Raw genomic sequence first — 24893 nt, 5'->3', positions numbered from 1 at the left:
GGCCCTTGACATCCCTAGCCCACTGTGAGATGACAGCCAATGGCCGCAGGAAATAGCTCTCAGCAGATAAACCCTTCCTCTTCGTTTGAGTCTCACTTAATTACCTCAAGCTGTGTTACTAAGGAAAAGGATGCATGCATCCTGAGCAACTGCGGTCCCCTATCAAACCTCTCAAAACTGCGTTGAGTGCCCCGACATACTTCAATTTCCTTAGCTGGATATTTGCCCAATGTGCAAGGTATTGAAAGTCAAACGCACACCGGATTCTGTCCAAAATCTATCCAGAAACGCCTGATCGTCGCCGTGTTCGTAGTTTTTATACTTTTGACGAGCCATAGACATAACTTACCTACTGACCATGTCGGTCATATCAAGTTTCTGATTGATAGTTGACAGTAACTAAGCCATCCTACCTATGGATGAAATCGATACGTTCTTTCCAAACTATCCAAGGTTTGCCTACAACCGGGATGGGCCAATTCATGCCGAGTTTCACCGGATGAATATTGATGTGAATAAATACCACTGAATTGAGGTAAATAGAGTACTACTAACAGGTTGCCTGGTTAGGACTTGAGGCTACAGAGAAACAGCAGGCTATAGCTACTAATTCTCGTATAAGCCGGTATCAAATCTCAGAGAACCCTAGATAGGAACGCTATACCCATTCAAATATTAAAGACAGATCAAATCAATCCTGTTTGCCTGATTATCTACGCTCATCTCATTCAACAACAAAGCATAATGCCTATGCTCATCTTTAATGATCTTTCTTTTAACTACGATTTACTTAGCCGGATCCCATACATAAAGTCTTCTTCCAGGCGGACACCTTTTCGAAGTGAACACTGGTAAATATGAGATGTTGGTTCAGGAGGGTGCGCAATCTGGCCGGGGGTATTGGATGCAGTAGTTTTATACATACTACGTAGCGGCCTCGGCCAGGAAACTGCATGGAGATTATGAAACGAAAACGCTGCCGACTTTGATCATTATCGCGAGTCAGCTGGGAGCGGAGTTACATACTGTAGGGCTCAGCGACCTCTCTATCTCACAACATTGGGCTTTATTATTAGGGAAATGTCGATAGATACTGGAAAAGGTCAATGTCGATAAACCTCTCGATTACGAGATAACCCTGATTGACGAAGAAATGGTGATCAAATCACCCAAGAGAAGTCATTATAAGGCCCTAGTGGTCGCATGAGAAAAAAAAATCTGACTAGCGAGTTATCGTACTCAAGCAACCATTCATTTAAAGGAAGAACGTCGCAATAATAAGACGAACAGGCGCAACTTAGTTCAGGAACTGCGAGTTCCTCCACCCGATGTACTTCTCTAATCTCCACTTTCCTCCTTCAACTGTATGCCCTTGGACCCATCATACTGCTCCAAGTACCACAGTAGATGTCTCTTAATCTTCCAATAAATATCGTCCTCCGCATATTTCCCAATAACAGAGTTGATATGTCCGTACACTTCCGCTAAAATCCGTCTATACATTCTCTTACCTGACCGCCACCGGAGCATCTTCTAATCCCTTAATATTGACTCGGGAGTAAACACTTTGTTCTCGAATCTAGATATCAGGAGAATCGGAAAGTATAATCAGCCGAGATTCTTATTCGTAAGTAACGGCTGGTGGTTATTATCTAGATACAAACCAGACGAGCCCATTTATATCATATACTTCAGAATTCGAGTGGAGGTACCTTCAAAGAAAATATCTATATTCTTATGGGTCTTACTATTAAGATTTCTATAATTTCAGAGGAGGCCAAATATAAAAATAAATAATAGTAATAGATAGAATCTTAAGATGTATAAGTAACTTACCATTAAAAACAATATGTATTTTACATAGCTTAGCGACTATATTATACATATTGATCTATCATCTGATTCTTAGAGAACCCCAGACCGACTGCCATTGGTTATCAGAGATGCCGCATTGATGCTACTTATTGGATCATGTAGGCCCGGTGATGAGCCATTCTAGTGAAACTTGCATGACTTAAAGCACTTAGTCTTCCCCATGAGATATATTATTATAACTAACCAGTATCGCTCGGCTATTCCTACCCATTATTGTGCAGAATGTTCGCCATTCTGAATAGAATACTAGATTGTAAATTAATAATCCCGTCGCTCTCCCTCTGTGGCTAATACTATTCCATAAACATCACGGGCTGCGTTCCCGCTATCAGGGCTGGGAAGCAGGAATAATTTTCGCGCTAAACTCCAATCTTGATCTAATAGATGACTAAAAGAAGTTCACATTATTCAATAGATTGTGTGTTACAATATTTTGCTATCAGACAATCATGTAGAGCCACACTCCTGGGATGCAACTTTGGTGGAGGGTAACCTGCACCAATAAAATTTCTGTGGAAAACAAACAACCCAGCAATGGTTGAGAAAACCTGGCGTACGGACCGGAAATACGCAACCATGGCCTTGGCAATATAAGTCATTTAGCGAGAAGAATTTTCTGCCGTCAACGTTACTGGAAAGGGACCGGATATCGAGAATGTCACGGAGGAGGCTATGGTATAAAGGTATGCGAAGACATGGATTTCACTGCAACACAGTTGATTGATACTACCAAATCCGCGATTTCAAAATGAACAAAGCACTGCTGGCTGCGTTGCTTGCGGGAACAGTGAGTGCTCAAAGCGCTGCATACGGGCAATGTGGTGGTCTCAACTGGTCTGGTTCTACAAATTGCGTGTCTGGATATGTCTGCCAGTACTACAATGAGTGGTATAGCCAGTGTATCCCTGGTGTGTATTCTGAACACCGTGGTCCTCTAAACTACTGACTGGGACTCAGGGACGGCAAGCTCGTCTTCAACAACTCGGACGACCATGAGTACCTCGACGAGCAGCTCGACAACAAAGACAGCAACCACTTTGACGACTACTAGTAGCGGCTCAGTTACTCCATCTTCCACCTCTTTCCCATCAACCAGCGGCCTGAACTTCACAATTGATGGCGTTACAAATTACTTTGCCGGCTCCAACTCCTATTGGATTAGTATGCTAACTAACGACGCTGACGTTGACCTTGTACTCGACCATATTGCAGCGTCAGGTCATAAAATCCTACGCATCTGGGGGTTTAATGATGTAAATACAGAACCGTCTACTGGCACTGTTTGGTTCCAGAAGCATATCGATGGAGTCTCCACTATTAATACCGGCACCTATGGATTGCAACGACTAGACGCAGTTGTCAGATCTGCCGAGCAGCGCGGAGTGAAGCTGATTATTAACTTTGTTAATAACTGGGACGACTACGGCGGTATGACAGCATACCTAAATGCATATGGCGGTGGTGCCCATACATCATGGTACACAAATACAGCTATTCAGGCTGCATATCGTGCATACATCAAAGCTGTTATTACTCGCTTCAAGGATTCTCCAGCAATCTTTTCCTGGGAGCTGGCAAACGAACCGCGTTGCAATGGCTGCAATACTTCTGTTCTATACGACTGGATTTCCGAGACAAGCGCTTATATAAAGTCGTTAGACTCAAACCATATGGTCTGCATTGGCGACGGTAAGTGACAGTGTTATCATGGATGAAGAGATGTTCTAACACCATACAGAGGGATTCGGCCTTTCTACTGGCTCTGACGGCACTTATCCTTATTCCTTTGGAGAAGGTCTCGATTTCGTTGCTAATCTCAAAATCGATACTATTGACTTTGGAACATTTCATCTGTATCCTGGAAGTTGTGCGTTTTACCCTGATGTTTACTCTGAGAAGAGAAGCAACTAATTCTCTGGCAGGGGGCGTTCCGTACTCGTGGGGTAGCCAGTGGGCTGTTACTCACGGTGCCGCATGTGCTGCGGCAGGGAAGCCGTGCTTGTTTGAGGAATATGGTGCCCCGTCCGACCACTGCGCTATTGAAGAACCCTGGCAGAAAGCAACGATTAGCTCTACGGGCATTGCTGGTGATCTTTTTTGGCAATGGGGCGATGTGCTCAGCACAGGACAAACCCATAACGATGGAAATACCATCTACTACGGCTCAGATGATTATACTTGCCTTGTTACAGAACATATGGCTGACATCGCGGAGAGATAAAGGATAAAGTTGAAATCTGACGTACAGTTATTGTATAACTTCATAGCCTAGGATTGCAAAAGGAGGGTATTGTGAATGGCAGTTATCTACGATCGTAGAGTATATCCTATAATACTGCAGGCATAGACCCCTTGCAAAAATCAGCTCCCTGAGACATCTAAGGTTTAAGCTGTATAGCTCAATCACTGCCCAGGACCGTCCCCTCCTGCCACTTGTGTGAGTTAGAATTTAAAATGCATGAGATGTCTGATTGTAAGATATAACATGAAGTTTTGAAATAGATATTTGGAAGATAAAACGACAGAAGGAGAGCAGGATACTAAGTACCAGCCTATCCACTGAGCCATATCTCCTGTACTGCGATAAGAATTATATTAGCCACACGCCCTAAATATATATATATCTACATACCTGTTCGCAAATTAGTATTCGCATGTCGCAATATTCACTTCTTCTAATGATGGTCTGCGCGGAGATTGACAAGGGATTTGGAATTAAGCCGATTTGGAGCAAGGGATTAAAGGGCAGAAAGGAACGACAGTCTAGAAACTCTATTAAATAAGCTGCATCAGGTTAATAAAATCTTAGTTGATTGATTGATGGAAGCAGCCAGCTCATTAGTAGTTGCAAATATTAGGATCAGAACTACCACCCAACAGTATAGTTACTTGTTTATGCGTGAGATTAGTAAGACGTCACCCCACAGTCACTCCGTATAGTGGCTTGGCGACGCTAAACCCTTCCGGGCAACCCGCCAACTTGCCAACGATCGAACCAATTGATCTCCCCCGAACAACTCCCGATATCTTTCTCCCCTCTTACTGACCTCCCCCTTTCAATCCGGGAGCTTTGGACGGGTCGCGCGCATTGGCGCATGTATTGCGATTGCATTTGCAGCATGTTCCTGGCCTTTTGGCTGGAGATCTAATGGAATGTCCACCTCCACGGCTACGACTACCGGCCCCGTGCCCTCCAACGGAGCGGCGAGTCTCGACCCTTTAGACGCTGGTGAGAAGGTCATTCGCCCCGGGAACTGACTTGGACTAACGTCAATGGTGCCATCCAGCCGGCTATGACCCAATCGACCACCTGAACGCCATCTTCTCGCACCCATCCACCCTCTCCTCCGTGTCACAGGTGTCCCACAGCCTCCGCGAGTACGAAGATGAACTGGACAACGACATTAGCGCCCTGGTAGAAGACCAGGTGACGTCCAATGCGGAGAGCGTCGAGCGCATCCAGGCGGCCAAGGCTGATCTGACCGAACTCTTCAAGAAGATCGACGAGGTGCGCGACCGCGCCTCCAAGACGGAGCAGGCCATCACGGAGATGACGGCCGACATCAAGCAACTCGACAACGCGAAAACGAACCTCACGCAGTCTATGACCGCCCTCAAGCGACTGCAGATGCTGACCACCGCCTACGACCAGCTCCGCGCCCTCGGTCGCACCCGCCAGTACCGCGACTGTGCGCAGCTCCTCCAGGCCGTCATCCAGCTGATGGCCCACTTCAAGTCGTACCGTTCCATCGACCAGATCGCCCTGCTCAGCCGCAATGTGGCGGATATCCAGCGCGAGCTGCTGGAGCAGGTGTGCGAGGATTTCGAGCTCGCCTTTGCCAAGGGCGAGGTGGCGCAGAAGCGCACCACGCTAGCTGAGGGCTGTCTGGTGATGGATGCGTTGGGCGAGCATGCTCGCTCGCGGCTCGTTACGTGGTACTGCAATTTCCAGCTCCGCGAGTATCGCCAGGTGTTCAGGAACAACGAGGAGGCCGGGTCGCTGGATAACATCTCACGGCGGTATTCGTGGTTCCGACGGATCCTGAAGATCTACGATGAGGAATACGCCGCCGTGTTTCCAGCGTCCTGGAGAGTCAACGAGATCCTCGCCAATGTCTTCTGCGAGGGCACCCGCGAAGACTACAAGGGCATCCTGTCTCGGTCTGTACGGAACGGCCAGACCATCGACGTCAACCTGCTGCTGTCGTGCTTGCAGGAGACGCTGGACTTTGAGCATTCCCTCGAGCGCCGGTTCGTCGCGCCCTCCCGACCGTCGACTGATACGTTTGCCTCGGCGCTGGAGACGTCCGTCTTCAGCCAAGCCATCTCCGAGGCCTTCGAGCCGTATCTCAGCGTGTGGGTCGAGGCCCAGGATAAACAGCTGGCGGCCCTGATACCGAAATACAGGCAACAGCCTCCGCGACCCCCAGATGAGGAGTTCGACTCGAATATCGTCATATCGTCCTCGACGGAGCTGTTCACCTTCTACAGACATTCCTTGCAGCAGTGCGCCAAACTCTCGACCGGGAATAGCCTCGCCGATCTGGCAAAGGTGTTTGCAAAGTATCTGGACCAGTACGCGCAGCAGGTGCTTCTCTATTACATTAGCGAGCGGCCCTCTGGCCAGACACCATCCAACGTGCCGTCGCTGGAAGACCTGATCTCTGTCTTGAACACTGCCGACTACTGCTACACGACATGCAACCAACTGGAGGAGAAGATCAAGGGCCGTCTGGACAAGAACGAAGGGCAGAATGTAGATCTGCAGAGCCAAGCAGACTCGTTCATGGGCATTGCGTCGGCAGCTGTTCGAGGACTCGTCCGCAAGGTCGAGGTCGATCTAGAGCCCTGTTGGCGTGAAATGCGCAATACCCCTTGGAATCGCCTGGAGGCTGTCAGCGATCAGAGCTCCTACGTTGGGGAGCTGATGTCCAAGACGAAGGCCCGATCGTCGGAGATCCTGCAGCTGCTGCATAAACAGCAGTATGCTCGAGCCTTCGCCGACCACGTCGTCGAGCTAGTCACAAACGTCTTTGTGGCGACAATCTTCCAGTGCAAGCCTGTGTCGGAGACGGGCGCTGAGCAGGTCAGCTCTCTCCCTTCCTTTCCCTTCCCTGCCCATTCCCCATACTGACCCGTTCCAGATGCTCCTGGACTCATACACCCTCAAGACCGGCCTGTCCTCGCTCCTCCCCGCTCCAGCGCCAGCAGGCTTCGTAAAGCGCGTCAACGCCAGCTTCACCAAGATTGAGACCCTCCTCAAGACCCTCCAAGTGCAACCATCCCCGCCCGAGGCCCTCGTGCAGGCCTACCTCTTGCACATCGCGGACCGCAACAACGCCAACTTCCGCAAGATCCTCGACCTGAAGGGCATCCGCAGCCGACAGGAACAGAACCACCTCGTCGAACTCTTCCAAGTGCACCGCGCCTCGGACCGCCACGCCCCAAACCTCCAGCAAAGCAATCCCTTCCTGACCGCCCTGCAGACCACCCCGGCCACGTCCTCCGCCTCCGTCTCGCAGGGTCTCCTCGGCTCCTCTACCTCCTCCAATCTCCCCACGCGCTTCGATCCGTCCATGCTGGGCTCCGCGCTCATCTCCGCCGCCAAGGACGGTGTCGACCGGTTCGGCACCCCGGCTAATGCTGGCGGGGGCGTCGCGTCTGCGTCCACGACGCCTGTGTCGTCGGCCTCCGGGCCGCTGGGCCAGACGCAGGGTGCAAGCGCCGAAGGCAGTTCGAACTTGAATGAGAACCTGAAGAATATCGGGAAGTTCTTCCGGCGGGATCTGGGCGGCTTCGGAGGTAGGTTTGGCCGGAGTGACCACGATGGGAGTTGAGTGGATGGAAGGCGCAAGAGATCTTTGCTGTGCAAGATGGGTATATATAGAGTGCCAGTTTGCAAGTACGATACCAAGCAAACATTGGAATTACTAGCATTTACTGTGTACATCAAGTGTTGCGCTTAGAAAGCTCGTAGATTCGTAGACAGCTAGATACATTGACAACATGAAGCTGAACAGCCCTTTGCCCGCCAACAATCATCCCAACGATCTACATGTGCTACATCAACTACGGCAATCCGAGTCGTCAAATCTGGGTCATTGTTAGCAATCCGTATTGCCAATTAAATGAGTGACAGAAGCAAGTGAAGGTGAAAGAGTGAGCGGTCAGCAAAAAATTAGAGTGTATGTTGTTGCGTGTTTTTGATCTTCAAAGCACCCACATGGTGCTACGAGTTAAAAAATATCATCATTCGCTCGGATGACATGGCGATGGTCGATGGTGCAGGCGGGACAAGAGGCAAAAAGGGAAAATTGCTCACCTGAGTCGATTCAACGGATGATGGAGCGTATTTCTACGGTCCACATCTAGCTGAACGAATGGTATCACCATGACAAGGATCTTTCATTTCCCAACCTTCATAATTGGTCATAAAAATATCTAAAACATGGCAGCTGCAACCCGCGCAGTGACACGAGGAGTTTAGTCGAACAGACCGAAGCCCATGTCCTCGTCGGACTCCTCCTCTTCCTCCTTCTTCTCCTCGGCGGCGGGAGCACCACCGGCAGCAGGGGCGGCAGCGGCAGGAGCAGCAGAGGCGTAGGCATCGGGGTTAGCGATGCGGTCCTTGAGCTCCTCAATCTCGGGCCAGGAGTATTCGGTGGAGATGGCGACGGCGAGCACCTTCTTGTAGCCGTTGACCAGAGAGTGCATGACCGAGGGCACGGTGGGGTAGTTGATGGCCAGAGAGATGGTGGCAATGGTCTTGATGGCGGCGCTGAAGGAGTCGAGGAGCTGCTCCTCCCCGATGTCCAGGACAGCGGCGCTGAAGCACTGACCCTCCTGGTAGACCTGGGAGATGGTCATACCGTAGGTGAAGGGAGAGATGTTCAGCATGTTCAGCAGGGTGGCCTCGGAAGGACCGACCTTGGTGTTGGCCTCGACGAGACGCAGATCGCTGGTGATTTCGATGGTACCACGAGCAATCTTGGTGGGGACACCGAGGGCCTGGAAGAAAGAGGTCTTACCGGGTTCCATACCGGTGTTACCCGCGGGAACCCACACATCAGCAGGGGCGATGGCACCGGCACGAGCAGGAGCGGCGACACGGTTGGCAAGGATCTTGTCCTTGGTGGCCTTGAGGTCACCGTTGGTGAAGATGAAACCGACGTTGCCTGGAGAACACACGTATTAGTTATCATGCTTCGGGGGAGTGTTGCTTTCGTCCATGGTGTTCACTCACCCTTGATGTGAGGGAGCAGACGCTCGTACTCGGGGTTGTCGTTGACGAAGCCCTTGATAGCACGGCGAACCTGTAGAACGGCCGGTCAATTGAAGGCCCAATTGGGTCGCGGACGAAGCGGAAGTCATACCATGGTGTTCTTGCCCATCAGAACAACACCCTCGCCACGGAGACTCAGACGAATCTCGTGCATCTGCTGGGAGCTGACATTGTCGACACCGACAATGAAGACGGTGGTGTACTCATCGAGAAGGCTCTTGAGCTTATCGAAGTAAGCGGCCTTGGTAGCAGTCTTGCCCCCCATGTCTCCTTATTTGCGCTGAAGATAGGATGTTTAAGGGCAAGAGAAAATCCGGTGTGAATGTGTGGGTGGTGTCCGATTTTGATCGTGACGTTGGAGAAGTTCGGAAATTCGATTTTCGCTTTGGGGGAAACTTCGTGTGTTCCGGCTTAGCGAGCGGTCACGTGTGATAACGCTGACTCAGCCTTATCATCATCAACATTCTTGCGACGATCCGACAATCTCTGGCATTCCGGTTGACTTCGCTCGAGTTCTCGTCTCTTGCTCGTTCTGCAGTCTCCGCCATGCCGGTTGTTCTCCAGGACCCCTTTCAAACCATCACCTTCCTGCCGAGGGAACATGCGCCAGACCTCCTCGTGACATCTGCCGGCGCAAAGCTCTATTCCTACGCGGCCGAGTCCGGAGAACGCCTCGCAAGCTGGCCTCAAGATGTAGATGCCAATGGTACTGATGCGGCGGCGGATGCGGTCTCCGAGACGCAAGGGCCTCCCGAGAAGAGAAGAAAGGTCTCCGAGTCCTCGGCGCAGGCCGTGGAAAGCTCGAAACCCGCCAGCGACTCGCCCAAGCAACGGGCCTGGTCAAATATCCCCATCGTGACCGTCTCCTCCAGTGGAGAGTATGTGGTGGCCCTTACCTCCGAGGACAAATGCGTCCGGGTGTTCCAATTGAACCAGGACGGCACGTTCAACCAATTGAGCGAGAGGTTAGCATTCCCCTAAAGCTGAGCATCGGAACGAATGACCGTACTCAACCGCTGTAGATCCATGCCCAAGAGGCCATGTTCAATCATTCTGGCCGGCGAAGCCATTTTGGTGGCAGACAAGTTTGGCGATGTATACTCCCTGCCTCTCCACCCCAGCGACAAGCCATACGTTCCGAGTGCGGCCCTCCGGGGAAAGACGTCAGAAGGCCCCGTCGCCACAAACCTGACTGTTCATACTAAGCGTAACCTGAAATCGTTGCAACAGCAACTGGAATATCAACAGCAAGAAAAGCAGCACGCGAATGAAAAGACCACCCTGAACTTCGAGCACCAGATTATTCTCGGCCATGTGTCCATGCTCACGGACATTCTGTACGTTTCGTTGCCCGTCGACTCGTCATCGGACCGGAAACGCACCTATCTTTTGTCTGCGGACCGCGATGAACACATCCGTGTCTCTCGCGGCCCGCCGCAGGCTCACATCGTCGAGAACTACTGTCTAGGCCATACTGCCTTTATCACCCAGTTGTGTGTCCCACAATGGGCGCCAGAGTACCTGATCTCGGGTGGAGGTGACAACTACCTCCTTGTCTGGAGGTGGACCGAAGGTCACATCCTGCAGAAAGTCCCGCTGGTCGACGCCGAATCTGACGCTACGATTGCCGTTCGTGCCATCTGGGCGTTCCGCGTCAGCGATGCGCCGGACGCATCGGGAGTAATTCTTGTCGCAATTGAAGGGTGGGTGCAGTCACCGAGTTATGCGAGATATATCTAATCCTCTGAGCAGATCTTCCCAGCTCCGATGCTTCGTGCTTGGATCCGACGGCAAACTGACGAAACAAGCACCCATCCAAGCCTCTGGAAATGTCCTTGACGTGACCACCATCGATAAAGACAGTACCATTCTCGTCTCTGTCGACTCCATCCGCAAGGCCGACTCCACTCAGGAGTGGAACGCCGAACCGTCTTCGATTCTTCTTGAAGCGTTCCGCGTGAAATCCGAAGCGGGCAGCGTAACGTGGGAGCCTAGCGCAAAAGAAATCGTGGAGAAAATCAACTTCACCGGCACAGCAGAAGTGTCTACGACTGATACGAAACAGCAAAAGGAGCTGAACGAGTCATTGTATAACCTAGGGAGTTTGCGCAAAAGAGGAGACGAGTAAGAGATCGATGATGTATTGAATATAGGGCTTGATATGGCCACGCCAGGATGACTCCTACCACACTGGGGTTCGCTCATCTAATTTAGTAATCTTATGGCTTTGCTTCTCTCCTCTCTAGGCATCCTGTCGCTCTGAAGCTGGGCATCAGCCGGGAACCAAGCAGGAATACAATCAACAATAGTCGCCGCCGCTTCAGGCTTTGCAAGATGATAAACCAACAGATTGACTCCAGTGAGAGCATACCCTTTCGGATAACGGTTCTCATCACTGCCAATTATGACATTGCGGAAAAATGTTTGCCAGGAGGAATCTGATACAAGGCTGAACCTCATGCCGATCACCGTGCCAAGAAGCGTCGTTGGTCTTGGGGCTCGTATCCTGCTATTAAGCACCATATGAGATGCTGGTCCCGCGAAGACCGGTCAGCCCCTAATGCAAGAATGACCAAGGGCGCTGTCCACCAGTGGCCACAGGGCAATGGGTCAAACACACTAATGCGTACTGCGGACGGCGTACGCCGTCGGCAATACGCAGTACATAAGGGAGAGCTGAACCCACCGGCAGGAGCATCCGGGGAATACAGCATCTCATGATTCCACATACTGAACGATGCTCTTGATTCTGCTGTTCTAGTCACCAAATATTCGGCCAAGGTCTTTCTCCTGCGACCTTCTGAAGACTCTTGCGCACATATTCCATTTCTGTCTCCTGCATCGCAAACATGACCCGGCTCACGACTTTCCTCACAGCGCTATACACACTCTACTCTCTCCCACTAATCTCCGCCTGGACCTTTGTCTGGCGAAACGCCAGCGACATCCCCACAGTCGAAGAAGGCACCGGTGCACAGCCCTGCAAGGAAATCGACCATGCCAAGGGCAAGTATTTCGAATTCGACGCCGAAGACAGTCTTGTGCGGATCTACATGTACGGGACGCCCAATTGCACGGATGACGCCGGCGGGCGAGCCGAAGATTATCTCGCGAAGAATTCGAGTGGTCCGATTCGGGGGTTCGCGGTCATAGACCTAAGAGGCGCGAACACAAGTACCAGCGGTGCACTCGAACCGTTCCCTGGACCCGACTGGTTCAAGTCAGCCCCGAACAGCCCGATCGTGACTGCCATGGGACAGAGACTGGTGGAGGAAGGCTGTGGGAAGTACACTCAGGGTCCAGGGCCTCAATGGTCTGAGGCGGACCGGGAGTCTTATCAGTGTTGGCAGGAGAAGCTTGGGTACACCGGCACGGACGCCGATGGGTGGCCCGGGAAGACGAGTTGGGATCAGCTCAAAGTGCCTCTAACGGAGAGCACGGGGTCTTCCACAACCACGGAGACACCGTCTAGTACGGGTACGGGAACGGCAACGGGTACGTCCGCTCCAAATACAGATGCCCCCTCGGGGTCGTCATCACTCGGCGGAGGGGAAATCGCTGGGGTAGTGGTGGGCTCTGTGGTCGGGCTGGGGCTCATCGGCGCGATAATCTATCTCGCGCGACGGATAGGGCGGCGATCTGCTCCGAGATCTAGGGAGGAGGCAGAACGAGAGCCAGAGGGTGAGGGGGGTGGTGATGATGGTGAACATAACGATGTCGAAGGTACTATAGTACCAGGTGAGCCAAAGAAAGCGTCGATGGAGAAGTTGCCCACCGAGGCCGAGGCCATTCCAGCAAAGGACCAGAAGAAGTACTTTGCCGAGCTTCCGGGAGACGCGACGGCAGCGGAATTGAGTGACAGTCGGAGGATTAATGAGTTGAGTGATAGTCGGAGGATTCTTGAGTTGGGGGACGGTCGTTCGTAGGATGAAATGAAGTAGAAGTCGGCCTGTTCATTCAATTAGTCTCTTCATGATCTCGAAACGGCCAGCCCTTCTCTAACGGATCAATCACTTCGCGATGAGAGACACTGAGCTTGTCAAACCCTCCGGGTTGCATTCTCATGATGTTCGTTTGTAACCCAGCCATATGCGCTGACGCCACCGATTGGATTTCTCGAATGCCGGTTGAGCGGACTGTCCGGACCCCTTGGAAGCAGGGGTGCTGTAGTGCCAGATGGTGGTGAAGGAGATGGAGATACTACTAGGTACTCTCCAGGGCTCCACGAAAAACACCATTACAGGGGAAATTGAGCTTCACTGGCGTATATAGCAGAAGTGGTAAGCCGTGCCTAAACCACAATCTATATTCCTTTTTCTGGTAGATAATTGGCAAATAAGGTGGGATGGCTCTGGCTTATTTTGCAATATGTTGTACAGAACCATAGCCGAGTTTCTTCTGAACACTGCCAGCAGAGTCAGCCAAACTGCAAAGACATGTCAACTTAGTAACAAACGTATGACAAAATGACAAAGCCGACTCGAACTTGTACTTCTACCTCAAAGATGGCAAAGAGTACAAATGACCCATTTTTGCGACTTTAGTATAAATAGCCAGTCAACACCTATCCATAAACCCAATATCGCAGAACAACTCCTCATCCGCATCTTCCTCAATTTGGATACTCAGAACGTACTCTCTAGCAACAAACATGCACTCCTATATCGTCGCGTTCGTGACCCTTCTGGCTACCAGCATGGCCCAACCCGGCCCCGAGTGCGCAGGACTCGGATCATTTTGCCAGACTAGCTTAGTCCATGGCCATACTCCCAACACGATCTGTAGTTGTCCTAGCAATACTGTTTGCAAAGATACAATATACATGCAGGAATCCATTTATGCGTTCTGTGTTCAGAATTATGAAAAGAGCGTCTAGATGTACGCTCCCCCAGAGATAGTGTCAGTTGTCGAGTGTGCTGACGATTATAGGATGTTGGTTGCCTAGAAAGTTTTGGGCGGAGGGTCTGTCAATCACGAGCGAATGGCGTTGGTTAGCATGAAGATGCCTTGGTATAGGTTTTTCCTGTTAGGTTTCCCTATGCTGTAACGCGAATGCGAGGGCAAACAATCCATTTATATCTTCTTTCTTTACAAACTAAAACAGCGCAGCATGTAGACAAGTAACACAAATCATCGGTGTCGAGTTGTTCTTTGAGATAGCGAACTACAATTGCATATAGTTAACAGCGTAGATTGTTAGTCTAGTGAGGCAGGTGAAAGGCTTGAAGACAGTAACGGCAAACGGCGAGAATCTTTCACCTAATGAACTATGATCGCCAATAGTCGTTGGTAGATATCTTCTGGGGCATGTAAAACGAGGTTGAATTTAGAGCCTCTCGAGGACAAACGTCTGAAGGCGTCAAGAAGGACTGCAATACCTATACTTAGATGAAGACACCCTACACATCAGATACCATTCTCCACCGAAAGTGAACAGAATGAATTTAGCCAAGTGCGCTAGTCTATATGTTAGAGATATTCACCCCGGTCCGTCCTGCCATGATACCATCCAGAGTCAACCGGAGAATGCACGGTAGTAAAAGAAAAATACGTGGAAGGAAAAGCTTCATCGTCCATCTCATCGTCAAGTGTCATAGCTCCCCTAATTCCCAGAGACCAGACAAGGGAAAAAAGAGAACATCATTTGTGGGAATCAAAGCGTGATGACGAGAAACAGGAGGAGAGCAAAGGAAAAAGCAAACGAAATCTCCCTTATTATCTTCCGAATCTTTCAATACAAACGCCATCGCAGAGGAATATCATCAACCGAGCACGTGAAAGTCATAGTCAAAGAAAAGAAACAGAGAAAAGAAATCCCAGCGGGACCAGGAACCCCTCACATGGTATCATAAGCCCAGCATGACATCCGTCCCCGTACCTTGCCCCCCATAGGAGTCATCCCGCTTACTGAGAAGCGCACTGCACTCTCTCAGCACCAGGAGGAACATCATCGTCATCCTCGTCCATGGCGTTGGCCGCACCGTGGGCACGAGCCTGGGAGTAGTCACTCGAGTCGACCTCCTCCAGCTCGAAGTCCTCGACCATGGCGTCGGTAGGAGGCTGAGGCTGCTCCATGCGGGGCGGGAGGACCTGCTCCAGGAGGTTGAGGTTCTGCAGCTGGTCCTGCTCGGGGAACTTGACGTCGAACTGGATGTACAGGTTGCCGAAGTCGTGGTGGCGGTAGGAAGGCATACCCTGGCCTTTGATGACCTTGATGGAGCCTGCGTGGACGTTAGTGGGATCCGGGGACGGATGGACGCGGAGAAGGGGTGAAACATACCAGGAGTGATGACCTCGCCGGGAGCGATAGTGACAGTCAACCACCGGTCATCGAGGTGCTCGATGTTGATGGTACCACCGCCAAGGGCGGTAAGGAGGTCAATCTCGGCCTGGAAGAAGAGGTCGTCGTCCTTGCGCTGGAAGCGGGGGTGGGGCTTCTGCTCGATCTCGAAGACGACATCGCCGGGGAGAACGCCGGGCATCTGGTCACCCTCGCCGCGGAACTCGATCTTGTGGCCGTTCTTGACGCCACGGTCGACGTGGACGTGGAGGACCTTGCGCTCGACAACGGTCTTCTTGCCGTTGCAGCGCTTGCAGCGGTCCTTGTCGCGGATGATCTCACCCTCACCGTTACAGTCAGGGCAGACGGTCTGGAAACGCTGGATCATAGGACCCATCTGGCGCATCATGGTCTTCATACCGGAGCCATTGCAGCCCGTGCAAGACTTGACGGCACCTTCCTTACCACCGCGGCCGTCGCAACCCGGGCAAATGACCGACTTCTGCAGAGCCAGCTTGGAGACCTTTCCACGGTAGATATCCTCGAGATTGACCTTGTGGACGTGGTGGATGGTGCGGGCCTTCTTGGGGCCCTGGTCACGCATCCCACCGCCGAACATGCCACCAAAGGCACCGCCGCCGCCGAAGAACTGGGCGAAGAGATCCTCGGCACCCATTCCGGCGCCACCCGCACCGCCTTCCAGACCTTCTTCACCGAGCTGATCGTAGACTTGACGCTTCTGGGGGTCGGACAGGATTTCGTAAGCGTGGGACAGCTCCTTGAACTTCTCGGCGGCTTCGGGGTTGTTTGTGTTCTTGTCTGGACGGAGAGACGGGTTAACGAAGGGCCAGCGGGAGATGGAAGGTGGGACCTACCAGGATGATACTTCAGAGCACCCTTCTTGTAGGCGGTCTTGAGCTGGGCCTCAGAGGCCGTCGGGGAAACCTAGGGACGCAAGGTTAATATTGGGGGGGTTCGATGTGTAACGCGGTAGGACGAATGGATGAGAAGTCGAGAGCATACCCCGAGGCAATCGTAAAACTTGGTTTCCTTGACCATTGTGATATGTGTCTAGTGGGAAAGAGGCGGAACGAAAGCGAGGCGACGACAACGGGAAGAATATGGGGAGAAAAGTATGAACACCCAAGGACTTTTGGAACGGAGAGAAACGGAATCACCCGGGGAAGCAAAGAGGAGGGAAGACCGGGAGGGAGAGATGGAGTGAAAGAGAGAAGAGGAGTCTATGTCGAGGAGAGAAGGAGAAGAAGAAGAGGAAGATGGTTGACTGCGAAGAAGGATCGAAGAAGAAGGTGGGACTGTTGGTTGTTGATGGGAAAAAAAGGATCTTTTGCCGCCGAGTTACCGTCACGGAATTACCAGGGCAGGTACCGATTCTGCGCGGGAAGTTCCCTCCACAGCCGTAATGAATACCAAATACCGTCGATTGTTACCGTGCACGCCTGAGGCACCTGCGATGCTCACTCTGGAGGCAAAAACGATCAGAAACGATCAGCTCCAGCGAAGCGAATCAATTTATTCCGGCGGTTTTTGTCGTCTGTCCCTCGATGGTCTTTCCACTTCTCGCGGGTTCGACAGGCGGATTTCCACGGCGCCCGTTCGTTTCCATGCGGTTCTCTGCCCTTCCACCGTCTTCTCAGCCTTCCTGTCGTGTAATTACGCGGACGTGACCCCTCTGGCTGGCCGGTTTTGCGGGTCAGGACCGTATTCGCCCGTTTCGCCCGGTATCTTACCTCCGCTTCGGTCTCCTTCCATCGCTCCATCGTGATTAATCCCCATTGTCTGGATTGCTATAGGACTGCTTCTCTTCCTAAGTATGGAGTCTGATCGCTCTAGCTATCCCATCTACGCGCGACGTATTGATGAAGAATGACCATCGGAGAACTCCATCCCTTCCCCTAGGAAGATTCTGGAACTCGGATCGAATTTTTCTTTTTCTGTGGCGCGCAGATCTGCCCCAGGCAACGACGTGGCGGTGTCTTATCGATAAGCCCAGGAGAGCACAGCAGAGAACCTCAAGTAGATACGTTGGTGTACATAGTACTCGACAAGATCCTCTTCAAGATCCTACAAGACCCTATAGAAGTGGACGAGAGATATCCAAGATCTTAATAAGATCTCATCGAGAATCCGTCTCCGCAAACGGTCCGACTTTATTTCCCAAGGTACTCACCATCTGAACCTTATACAGAGGCTTCTTTGGCGTCAAACAAACCGAAACAAGTAATCTCTTTCCAGTCATTCGAACATGTCCATGGCCATGTTGACGCCGCCCGAAAGTCATCAACTCAATCCCTATCACCGCTATCAGCCCCCCCGAGAGCTTATCATCCTTCTGCCTCCATTTTTCTTACTTAAAGCGGGTCCAACCAAACCCTCCACATCAAACAGCCCTTGACCTGACATAGAATTTGCCATCGCTCCCTTCTGAATTCCCTTCAACCCAAGTCCTATCCTAGATCAAACCAAACCAACCCCCCCATAAACATCACCTAACGCAATGGACCAAGACCCCGGGTTTATCGCCGCCGTCGAAGAGGCCAAGAAGGGTGCCGCCGAGGGCGGGGTCCCCATCGGTGCCGCCCTGGTCTCCCAGGATGGCAAGATCCTCGGCCGCGGCCACAACATGCGCGTGCAGAAGGGAAGCGCCACGCTTCATGTATGTCAGCCTTGATGCCACGCGCGAATGAGGCAGTTCGCTGACCCTGCGTCCCCCAGGCCGAAATGTCGGCGCTCGAGAACTCCGGCCGTCTGCCCGCCTCCGCCTACGAGGGTGCCACCATGTACACCACCCTCTCCCCGTGCGACATGTGCACGGGGGCCTGTATCCTCTACAAGATCAAGCGCGTGGTCATTGGCGAGAACCAGAACTTCGTCGGCGGAGAGGAGCTGCTCCTCAACAAGGGGAAGGAGGTCGTCGTGCTCGACCATGCCGAGTGCAAGCAGCTTATGGAGACGTTTATCAAGGAAAAGCCTGAGCTTTGGTGAGTTGTTATTTTGCGATTTCCCTTCGTTTGGCTGGGCTAAATGCTAATCGTGATATCATTCATAGGAACGAGGACATCTCGGTTTGAGTCCACGCTCGTACAAGACATACATAGAGAACTACTCATCATGTACATAATCACATATCAGTTCCGACTCCGTGCCATGGTCGATGACACCCTACGCCGTCAGTCGGTGGATCTCTTCAAAGAAGAATTTGAGATCCTCCGGCTTCACAAACGGAGTAACACCTGTTCGAGTGAGCGCACGTTCGCCATCAAGTCACCAGAAAACGCACCATGTCCCAAATTGGCAATCCACCCTTGCTTGCCCTTCTTGAACCCCTCCACCATAATCTCCACCGCCTCCGTAATCGCCGCCCGACCACCGTAGAGAACGCCCGGGTCGGCGTTCCCCTGGATCGTCACGCGGCCGTTGGCAATCCGCATCGCCTCGGCGGGGTCATGCAGCCAATCCAGCCCAACGACGTTATATCCGGACTCGCAGAGATCCTCGAGGGCGTACCAGGCGCCCTTCGCAAACACCGTCATCGGCACGGGGTCCAGACCCATGGCGACCAGCTTCTTCGGCAGATTCGCGGCGATGTGCCGGAGATACGGCAGGGAGAAGGACTTGAAGGTGGCCGGGGAGAGCTCGCCGGCCCACGAGTCGAAGACCTGCACGAGCTGGGCGCCGGCCGCCACCTGCAGGGCGAGGTACTCGACGCAGATATCGGCAATCTTCAGCAGCAGCGCCTGCGACTCGGCCGGGTACTTGTAGATCCAGGTCTTGGACTGCACGAACATCTTGCTGCCGCCGCCTTCGACCATGTAGCAGAGCAGCGTCCAGGGGGCGCCGCAGAATCCGATCAGCGGCACGCGGCCCTGCAGCTTCTGCCGCGTGAGCGTGATCGCCTTGTAGACGAAGTCCAGCTCGGCCTGCACGTCCACCCGCTTCGCCATCACCTTCTCGTACTGCCCGTCGTCCGGCGACTTCAGCGGCTCCGGGAAATGCGGGCCCTTCTTGTCCACCATCTCCACCGTCATGCCCATCGCCTGCGGGATAACCAGGATATCCGAGAAAATGATCGCGGCGTCGATCAGCCCGGCGTATCGCTCCACCGGCTGGATGGTCAGCGTCGACGCGATCTCCGGGCTGCGGCAGCATTCGAAGAAATCGCGTCCGCCTTTGGCTTCATGGTATTCCGGGAGGTAGCGTCCGGCTGTGCACGGGAAGAGAACATGTCAGCAACAGTGGATTCCTCGTTTGTCGATTGTGTCAAGGGAAAGGATCCTCTCTAGGGAAAGCTCTTGGGGTGGCTTTTTACCTTGCCGCATCACCCATATCGGCGGGCGGGGGACTTTCTCGCCTGCATTTCGTCAGCACTGAGGCTTCTGGTCGATGACTAGTTCATCTTCAATTGCCATTTACCTCTGGCGGCCCTCAGTAAGAGGTCGTTCTTCAATGGTTCAAATTGGTGCTGCATTTTGACGGGGAGAGGGGAGTTGCAGGAGGAGGGGCATCGCCGACAAGCTCGACTCGTGCGTTATTCGGCGCCTCGGCCCGCATTTCGGCGTTGGAGCCCGGGAGTCACCGCCTAACGTTCCTATCATTATACACCTATAGATACCTATTATGGATATATAATTACTGCCTGGGTAGGATGTTGCTTGTAGTAGTCTGAGATGTTGGATAAGAAGTGCTTTAATTAAGATATTCTGCAATGCTCACAGCATAACTCTGTCACATACATCTGCAAAGTACATACTATACTTACTACCTTGTAGCACTATATCCACGATATATAACGTTCTAACACCCTCAAACATGCGTGAGATGTAATCTTCAGATGCTGAATAGATCGATTCGCCACATATCAAACAATCCAATGACCGATTATACACAACACAGCTTGATATGCATATTGGCCCCCACCAGAAAAATCCCTAGTCCCGTTTATCCTCCAATATGCGCTTACTGATAGACTCTAGCGGCAGCTGACGAGACCGTGCATGCCTATCCCCCCACGAGAGCCTCAATCCACCCATTCAACTCTTCTCCTGCGACATTAGGCGCCCCGGATTAGCACTAGCTGCTCTTCAGCCGCAACGGCTCCCAATTCAAGAATTTCTTCCTGCGCCACGAGCAACCGTGACACCGTCTCAGTCAAGTTGACTAGAAGTTGAATACTGTTTCAGCCTGCCATGTCCCGGGAGATTGACCGGTTGGCCCAGCCAACCACCCAGAAGGGAATGAAGGTGGTTGTTGTTAGCTGCAGCAGGTGAGTAAACATGCCTTTTCGAAAATCGACGCTAACCATCCTGACTGCATCGATAGAACGGGCACCTTGGGCCTCCATAGCGCAATGGCCATCCTCGGATACACTCCCTATCATATGTATGAAGTTCTCTTCGTACACGGGTACCCTCACATGAGGCTCGTCCGGGAGGCCGTGATAGCGGAAAACAACCGGTTTTCGGGTATCAAGCGGTATGAGAGGCCAGAGATGGATAAATGGCTGGCCGACTATGATGTAAGCTGAACAGTTCCAAGCATATATTATATTAACCTGGGAAGTGTTTGATCGAGATCCCGCCTTATATCGGACTGAGCGCATTGGAGGGCTACATCCAGGATCCGGACGTCAAGTTTATCTTGACCGAGCGCGACCCCAGTAAATGGGTCAGGTCTTTCAACAACACGGCAGGCGAGGCAGTCAAGGTCGCTGATGCCTTCCCCATGAGCGTTTTAAAACATTTTGACGCCGAGCTGGGCGGCTTCTTTGGTAACGCGCAGCTGATGTATCGGGCCATGTCTGATGGCATCGACAAGGGTCATCCCGACAATGAGGCCATTCTCCGGAGGAACTACATTGAATAGTGAGTGGCTTTCCGTCTCCCGCCAATTCTGAGTCCAGCCCCAAGTTTACCTGACTATGTGATGCAGTATCAGGAACGTCAAAAAGACAATCCCTAGCGATCGACTTTTGGTCGTCAGTCTTGAGGATGGACTGGGCTGGGAGCAGATCTGTCCTTTCCTCGAAAAACCTATCCCAAATGAACCATATCCACGCGCAAATGTGCAAGAACGGTTTGAGGAGATAGTCGGGGAGTTCCTGCGGCCGAGAGTCACCGCAGCCATGCTCCGATTGAGTGCTCTGGTGGTTCCTCCTGTCGCAATCGCTGGCTATCTCGGATGGAGGCATTTCCGCCGTTAATGCATGTTAACTTCTGAGGATACTATGGAGGACCCGCGTGGTCATTAAGACACGACGGACTATATCAAGCAGCGCAAAAGGGTTCTTACGATGCAAATATTGCGGGAAGGGATAGGGCTTTGTGTCGTGTAGATGTAATGGCACCTTGCTCCTGACATTCGAGCTGGTTATACATTCTGTCCCAATTAGCTAGAGGGTACGTTGCTTCCAGCCTGATCATTGTACGTGGGATTGTCGAGTTAGATGAGACATCCTAAGTTCCCATCTTTCATCCTTTCTCATAAATGTTCCGCTTGCTTCCAGTACCAGAATCGGGCAACATGATATGTACTTTCAATAGGTTTTCCACACCAATTAATGCGGCGTGGCATTGCTCTCACGTTGGAGGGCTAAGAGCGGTGTCTTTTGTTGGTTGTCATCGTAATCTACTTTGGTAAATCGGCTTACCGCATTCTCACCCTGGTATATCTCAACTGAGTGGTATCGCACATAAAGTGTCGTTCTCAGGTTTGCTGGTACTGCGCTTGTAATCACTTCTACAAGCGGTTTCTAGGGTCAGGCAACAAGTGGCTGCGCCGTTGAGCCCATGGTGGTCGTCACAATAAACCAAGCTAACCCTCCACACCTTCCTTTCCCACTTGGTAAGACACTGATTGACGATGTAGGTAAATGAGCTGTGACATGATGTCAGACAAGACCTTGTATAAGTTAAAACTGGCCTGCATGATCTGATGATATCATTGTGCATTGTACACCTTTCGGGAGTATTCTCCTCGTATCCTGCAGAGCGGCGATAAGCGAGATGGGAGGCTACGCAGATGACTAGAGCTATTCCGATCGCTGGGTGACCTGTACCGTCCGAAAGTAGGTATCCGAGACAAATCGCAGTTGCATACAAGGCCGACCAACCACATACTTGGGACTGTTTGGGACATAGCAGGTATGTGGTTCTCATGTAGGCGATTGAGGGCTCTTCCTGCGTAGGGTTACGGCCATGTGACACGTGTCCGAGTGACATGGCTACATTCGTGCCAGTCACCATCTTAGAGTAGCTCGATTTGTGGTGTATCCAGACCTGTCGGGTTGGGCTTCCGCTTTGTTCCCTTGGGGGTTTACATTGCTCCCTTCAATCCATTTTTCAGATCGATCGACTTGGCCTGGTGACTACTTTCCCGCGTAAAAAGAACGAGTAAGTCCCGAGGCAACCGCGGGTGTCTTGAAACTCGCTCGATGCGATAGGAAGCACGTCAGTAGTTTGAGAGTTCGAGAGGTTGCCTTCAACGCAGGAGCTCTAGATCGGACAAGCTCGCGTTGGTTCCAGCTTTGCTTCTTTTATATGGCATCTCGACCTCCGATGGCGCTTTTAATCTGGGAGATAAAGGGATCTGTATTGATAGAGATGAGCTCATCGGCCTTAAAGTGACGAATCCGATGTGTAACCCGACATCCCCGTGTCGCCCCGTCTTGGGACTGACTTTGTTGGTAAAAAAAATAAGATATGACAGGTCGTTCCTGTACCCCACGTGTGCTAGTAGACCCTGGTTGAGCATCAAGTAGAACATTGCGAGGCCAAGAGGGATATGCAATGCCCTCGTGCGCCGATGGCGTGACCATGCTTAGCTTGAGTTAAGGCATCTGGTGGCTGAACGATGATGACAAGCGGGTTAGTACCTAGGTTAGACTGAAAGTTTGAGACAAGGTAAGATTAGTTGAGACTGAGGGAGTACGCCATGTGTTCTGATAGAGTGCCAGGGGTGGCAGGTAGTATGCATGTGTTTCCGAGAAGGAAACCCGGTCATGACTAAGCGGGTGATCGAGGGTAACCGCACCACAGCATACGGCGTGTGATTGTATGGAGTACTATGCGGTGGGATCTGATTTCTGAGAAGGATTGTACGGAGTAGACGAAATCCAGAGTATCATGCATCAGCGTCACCTCCACTTTGACAGCCGACCCTCCATACAGGTAGATTTGACGGGCCGCAAAGCAAGCCATTGCTCGGCAGCCAGTGATAAGATCGATGACGCGATTTTGATCTTGATGGTGTTAGAGTGGGGACGGGTGGTTTAGAGGCTCTGATAGCAGGATTTTAACCGAAAAGGAGCTCATTGGGGACGCCACCCGGAGAGATCGTCATGCGAGGGTTTTTTTGACTGCTCCACGGGGGCGGCCATAATGAAGTTACGTTGAGCTTATGGACGGAGAGGTACCCTGCAGGAGGCAAGAGAGAGTTCTCGCAGGGCCCAGTGGTTCCCTGTTCATGCAGATGCCAAGGATCATCGGCAGCGCAGGAGCCTAAAGGGGAAGCGTCTAGGCGATCTGCTCGTATTAGTCATAGGAATCGTTGTACGAAGACGGACAGGGAGGATACCTAGATACCTCATTGAGAGTGAGTCCATGAGATAGCCAATATACGGAGATACGTGTATGAGCGACTGTCGACATCATGATCATGATAATGATTAAGACCGTACGCAATATGTTCTACCGGTGTCCGTGAAAATGGTCAATATCGGTAAAATCACACGTGGACCGGCCGGCTTTCACCATCAGTCTGAGCGATGGCGTGTTCTGCCGCCCTTCCTATTGGTCCCGAGCCTCCCCGCCCCCCGTCGCCACTGCTGATTGGTGGTGGAGGCGACGGGCAGGCGGTGAGCAGCGGCAGTATACACGACTTTCTTTTGACCTTCCTGTCAATGCTCCCCTCCTTGCTGCCCACATCATGTCGCGTGGAAGACGAGGGTCTCCCCTCGTGGCCAATGCGAAGAGTTTCGAAACCCTCGTGGAGAAGAAGCAAAGAAGTCTTTCCAACTAACTCCTTCCGGCCCCAGTCTACGGAGTACGCTAACTCACCGCAGACCACGTAATTTCATTGTAGATATGGATGTTCGCGGGAACCCATGGGCCCCAAGCGCCGGGTGGATCGGTCTCCACGCCCTCGAGCGTCATCCTTCGCTTCCAGACCCTCGTTACTGGGCCCACCACAACGTTCTCTCTCTGACAATCTTGAGACGCCTTCTCCTATTGCGGTTGACTCGTAGCTCTTTGCGCAGTTGCGACGCTTGGTGATCCCCGGTGGATCACCTGGCCCCGTCCGCTGCGTACGCCGGACGCCGGCTTCTCGATGCCTTCTATCAGGTTACGGCTCCTTGGTCAGATACTTTTTTTTTTTATTTGTTGTTCACAGGAATTTTTTCGAATTTATCATCGAAACATGGGAATTCCTGGTTCCCTT

General features: G+C 52.0%; 10 protein-coding genes across 10 annotated transcripts; 6 read left to right on the top strand and 4 right to left on the bottom strand.

Moving 5' to 3' along the window:
* Positions 1-2623: 2623 nt before the first annotated feature.
* On the top strand, positions 2624-4096 carry BDV59DRAFT_197173 (putative mannan endo-1,4-beta-mannosidase F; the record flags this gene model as incomplete). The annotated part of the gene is made up of 5 exons (XM_073692850.1): positions 2624-2763; positions 2833-2925; positions 2972-3564; positions 3614-3742; positions 3798-4096. 5 exons carry the CDS (start codon positions 2624-2626, stop codon positions 4094-4096), a joined length of 1254 nt encoding a protein of 417 aa, XP_073552996.1.
* Positions 4097-4902: 806 nt separating this feature from the next.
* Positions 4903-7853, top strand: BDV59DRAFT_166459 (putative GARP complex subunit Vps53). Its single transcript, XM_073687718.1, has 3 exons — positions 4903-5104; positions 5163-6961; positions 7020-7853. Exons 1-3 carry the CDS (start codon positions 5029-5031, stop codon positions 7710-7712), a joined length of 2568 nt encoding a protein of 855 aa, XP_073552995.1. The 5' UTR covers positions 4903-5028; the 3' UTR covers positions 7713-7853.
* On the bottom strand, positions 7830-9597 carry BDV59DRAFT_166458 (60S ribosomal protein uL10). The gene is made up of 4 exons (XM_073687717.1): positions 9249-9597; positions 9119-9188; positions 8198-9050; positions 7830-7968 (listed from the first exon to the last, which is right to left on the bottom strand). Exons 1-3 carry the CDS (start codon positions 9420-9422, stop codon positions 8359-8361), a joined length of 936 nt encoding a protein of 311 aa, XP_073552994.1. The 5' UTR covers positions 9423-9597; the 3' UTR covers positions 7830-7968; positions 8198-8358.
* A 46-nt stretch (positions 9598-9643) lies between these two features.
* trm82 (putative tRNA methyltransferase) lies at positions 9644-11324 on the top strand. Its single transcript, XM_073688639.1, has 3 exons — positions 9644-10122; positions 10180-10860; positions 10910-11324. The coding sequence occupies exons 1-3, from the start codon at positions 9704-9706 to the stop codon at positions 11283-11285; spliced, it is 1476 nt and encodes a 491-aa protein (XP_073552993.1). The 5' UTR covers positions 9644-9703; the 3' UTR covers positions 11286-11324.
* Positions 11325-11848: 524 nt separating this feature from the next.
* Positions 11849-13151, top strand: BDV59DRAFT_1721 (uncharacterized protein). Its single transcript, XM_073688665.1, has one exon. It carries the CDS (start codon positions 12007-12009, stop codon positions 13081-13083), a length of 1077 nt encoding a protein of 358 aa, XP_073552992.1. The 5' UTR covers positions 11849-12006; the 3' UTR covers positions 13084-13151.
* Positions 13152-14510: 1359 nt separating this feature from the next.
* On the bottom strand, positions 14511-16970 carry BDV59DRAFT_166454 (type I HSP40 co-chaperone YDJ1). Its single transcript, XM_073687716.1, has 4 exons — positions 16461-16970; positions 16313-16382; positions 15438-16256; positions 14511-15378 (listed from the first exon to the last, which is right to left on the bottom strand). The coding sequence occupies exons 1-4, from the start codon at positions 16494-16496 to the stop codon at positions 15062-15064; spliced, it is 1242 nt and encodes a 413-aa protein (XP_073552991.1). The 5' UTR covers positions 16497-16970; the 3' UTR covers positions 14511-15061.
* A 985-nt stretch (positions 16971-17955) lies between these two features.
* On the top strand, positions 17956-18529 carry BDV59DRAFT_197167 (cytosine deaminase; the record flags this gene model as incomplete). The annotated part of the gene is made up of 3 exons (XM_073692849.1): positions 17956-18114; positions 18174-18439; positions 18508-18529. 3 exons carry the CDS (start codon positions 17956-17958, stop codon positions 18527-18529), a joined length of 447 nt encoding a protein of 148 aa, XP_073552990.1.
* On the bottom strand, positions 18418-19937 carry BDV59DRAFT_166448 (uroporphyrinogen decarboxylase HEM12). The gene is made up of 4 exons (XM_073687715.1): positions 19872-19937; positions 19768-19809; positions 18739-19662; positions 18418-18691 (listed from the first exon to the last, which is right to left on the bottom strand). Exons 1-4 carry the CDS (start codon positions 19924-19926, stop codon positions 18621-18623), a joined length of 1092 nt encoding a protein of 363 aa, XP_073552989.1. The 5' UTR covers positions 19927-19937; the 3' UTR covers positions 18418-18620.
* A 596-nt stretch (positions 19938-20533) lies between these two features.
* Positions 20534-21892, top strand: BDV59DRAFT_1628 (sulfotransferase family protein). Its single transcript, XM_073687584.1, has 4 exons — positions 20534-20721; positions 20778-20973; positions 21018-21319; positions 21387-21892. Exons 1-4 carry the CDS (start codon positions 20645-20647, stop codon positions 21655-21657), a joined length of 846 nt encoding a protein of 281 aa, XP_073552988.1. The 5' UTR covers positions 20534-20644; the 3' UTR covers positions 21658-21892.
* On the bottom strand, positions 21893-22817 carry BDV59DRAFT_1629 (uncharacterized protein). Its single transcript, XM_073687585.1, has one exon. The coding sequence runs from the start codon at positions 22697-22699 to the stop codon at positions 22127-22129; it is 573 nt and encodes a 190-aa protein (XP_073552987.1). The 5' UTR covers positions 22700-22817; the 3' UTR covers positions 21893-22126.
* Positions 22818-24893: the final 2076 nt, after the last annotated feature.

The sequence above is a fragment of the Aspergillus ambiguus genome, assembly GCF_047715705.1.
Source record: "Aspergillus ambiguus strain CBS 117.58 unplaced genomic scaffold BDV59scaffold_1, whole genome shotgun sequence".
Lineage (NCBI taxonomy): Eukaryota > Fungi > Ascomycota > Eurotiomycetes > Eurotiales > Aspergillaceae > Aspergillus > Aspergillus ambiguus.
This window is presented reverse-complemented; position numbering and strand designations above follow the sequence as displayed.